The following is a 1,289-nucleotide window of genomic DNA, read 5'->3' as shown; positions in this document are numbered from 1 at the left end:
TCAATGAACCAATTAGCGCGCTTTTACGAAACCTCCAAATTTAGGTATTAAGTACGATATATAAATTTTGCGATACGTCGGATCGGAGTGGGAAGTGGTTGGGTGGGTGCGAGTCGTTATAAATTGGGAAATGTCCCACAGAGGGTTTTTCTTTTTCCCCAAAAAAAATTAAAACCCCTTATAAAATTTTTAAATAACATTCCAGAGGGGGTCCCAAGTTGCATAACTTTTAATCATATTTTTGTCGTTATATGTCAGCTGCAAGTGCATGGTAACGCCGCTTCGATTTGCTTACTCGTTCTTAACCATGTGCTCAATCAGGTCCAGCACACGCGAGCTGTATCCCCACTCATTGTCATACCACGACACAAGCTTCACGAAGTCATCTGTCAGGGCAATACCGGCCTCGGCATCAAAGATCGACGAGTGCGAGTCGCCGATAAAGTCGCTCGACACCACAGCCTCCTCTGTGTAGCCGAGAATGCCCTTCATCTCGTTCTCACTGGCCGACTTAATGGCAGCCTTAATCTCGTCGTACGAAGCAGGGTTCACCAGACGAGCCGTCAGGTCCACCACAGACACATCAGCAGTCGGCACACGGAACGACATGCCCGTCAGCTTACCGTTCAGGCTCGGGATCACCTTTCCCACAGCCTTAGCAGCACCAGTAGAGCTTGGGATGATGTTGAAGCAAGCGCCACGACCACCACGCCAGTCCTTCTTGGAAGGACCGTCAACTGTCTTCTGCGTGGCAGTCACAGCGTGGACAGTCGTCATGAGGCCTTCCTTGATGCCGTACTTGTCGTTCACCACCTTAGCCAGAGGGGCCAGGCAGTTTGTCGTGCACGAAGCGTTCGACACCACGTGCATGTTCTTCTCGTACAGCTCGTGATTCACGCCCATCACGAACATGGGGGCGTCACTGGACGGAGCCGAGATCACCACCTTCTCCACGCCGTTCTTCAAGTGGGTCGATGCCTTCTCCAGTGTCGTGAAGGCACCCGTGGACTCCACCACGTATTGCACCTGCTCCTCGCCCCACTTAATATTCTCGGGGTTCATCTCGTTGAACACACGGATAGGCTTGCCGTCCACGTAGATATTTTTCTCGTCGTGATCGATCTTACCGTCGAAGCGGCCGTGCACGGTGTCGTACTTCAGCATGTATTCCATGTACTTGGTGGCGATGAAGGGATCATTTACGGCTACGACCTTGATACTAGGGTTCTTGGCAGCGGCGCGAAGCACGAGGCGGCCGATGCGACCGAAACCGTTGATGGCCACGTTTA

General features: G+C 52.0%; 1 protein-coding gene across 1 annotated transcript; it reads right to left on the bottom strand.

Annotated features, from left to right (window-relative positions):
• Positions 1–291: 291 nt before the first annotated feature.
• PITG_19493 (triosephosphate isomerase/glyceraldehyde-3-phosphate dehydrogenase) lies at positions 292–1,173 on the bottom strand (the record flags this gene model as incomplete). The annotated part of the gene is made up of 1 exon (XM_002896040.1): positions 292–1,173. The coding sequence occupies one exon, from the start codon at positions 1,171–1,173 to the stop codon at positions 292–294; it is 882 nt and encodes a 293-aa protein (XP_002896086.1).
• Positions 1,174–1,289: the final 116 nt, after the last annotated feature.

The sequence above is a fragment of the Phytophthora infestans genome, genomic scaffold (assembly GCF_000142945.1).
Source record: "Phytophthora infestans T30-4 supercont1.107 genomic scaffold, whole genome shotgun sequence".
In the NCBI taxonomy this organism is placed as follows: Eukaryota; Oomycota; class Peronosporomycetes; order Peronosporales; family Peronosporaceae; genus Phytophthora; species Phytophthora infestans.
This window is presented reverse-complemented; position numbering and strand designations above follow the sequence as displayed.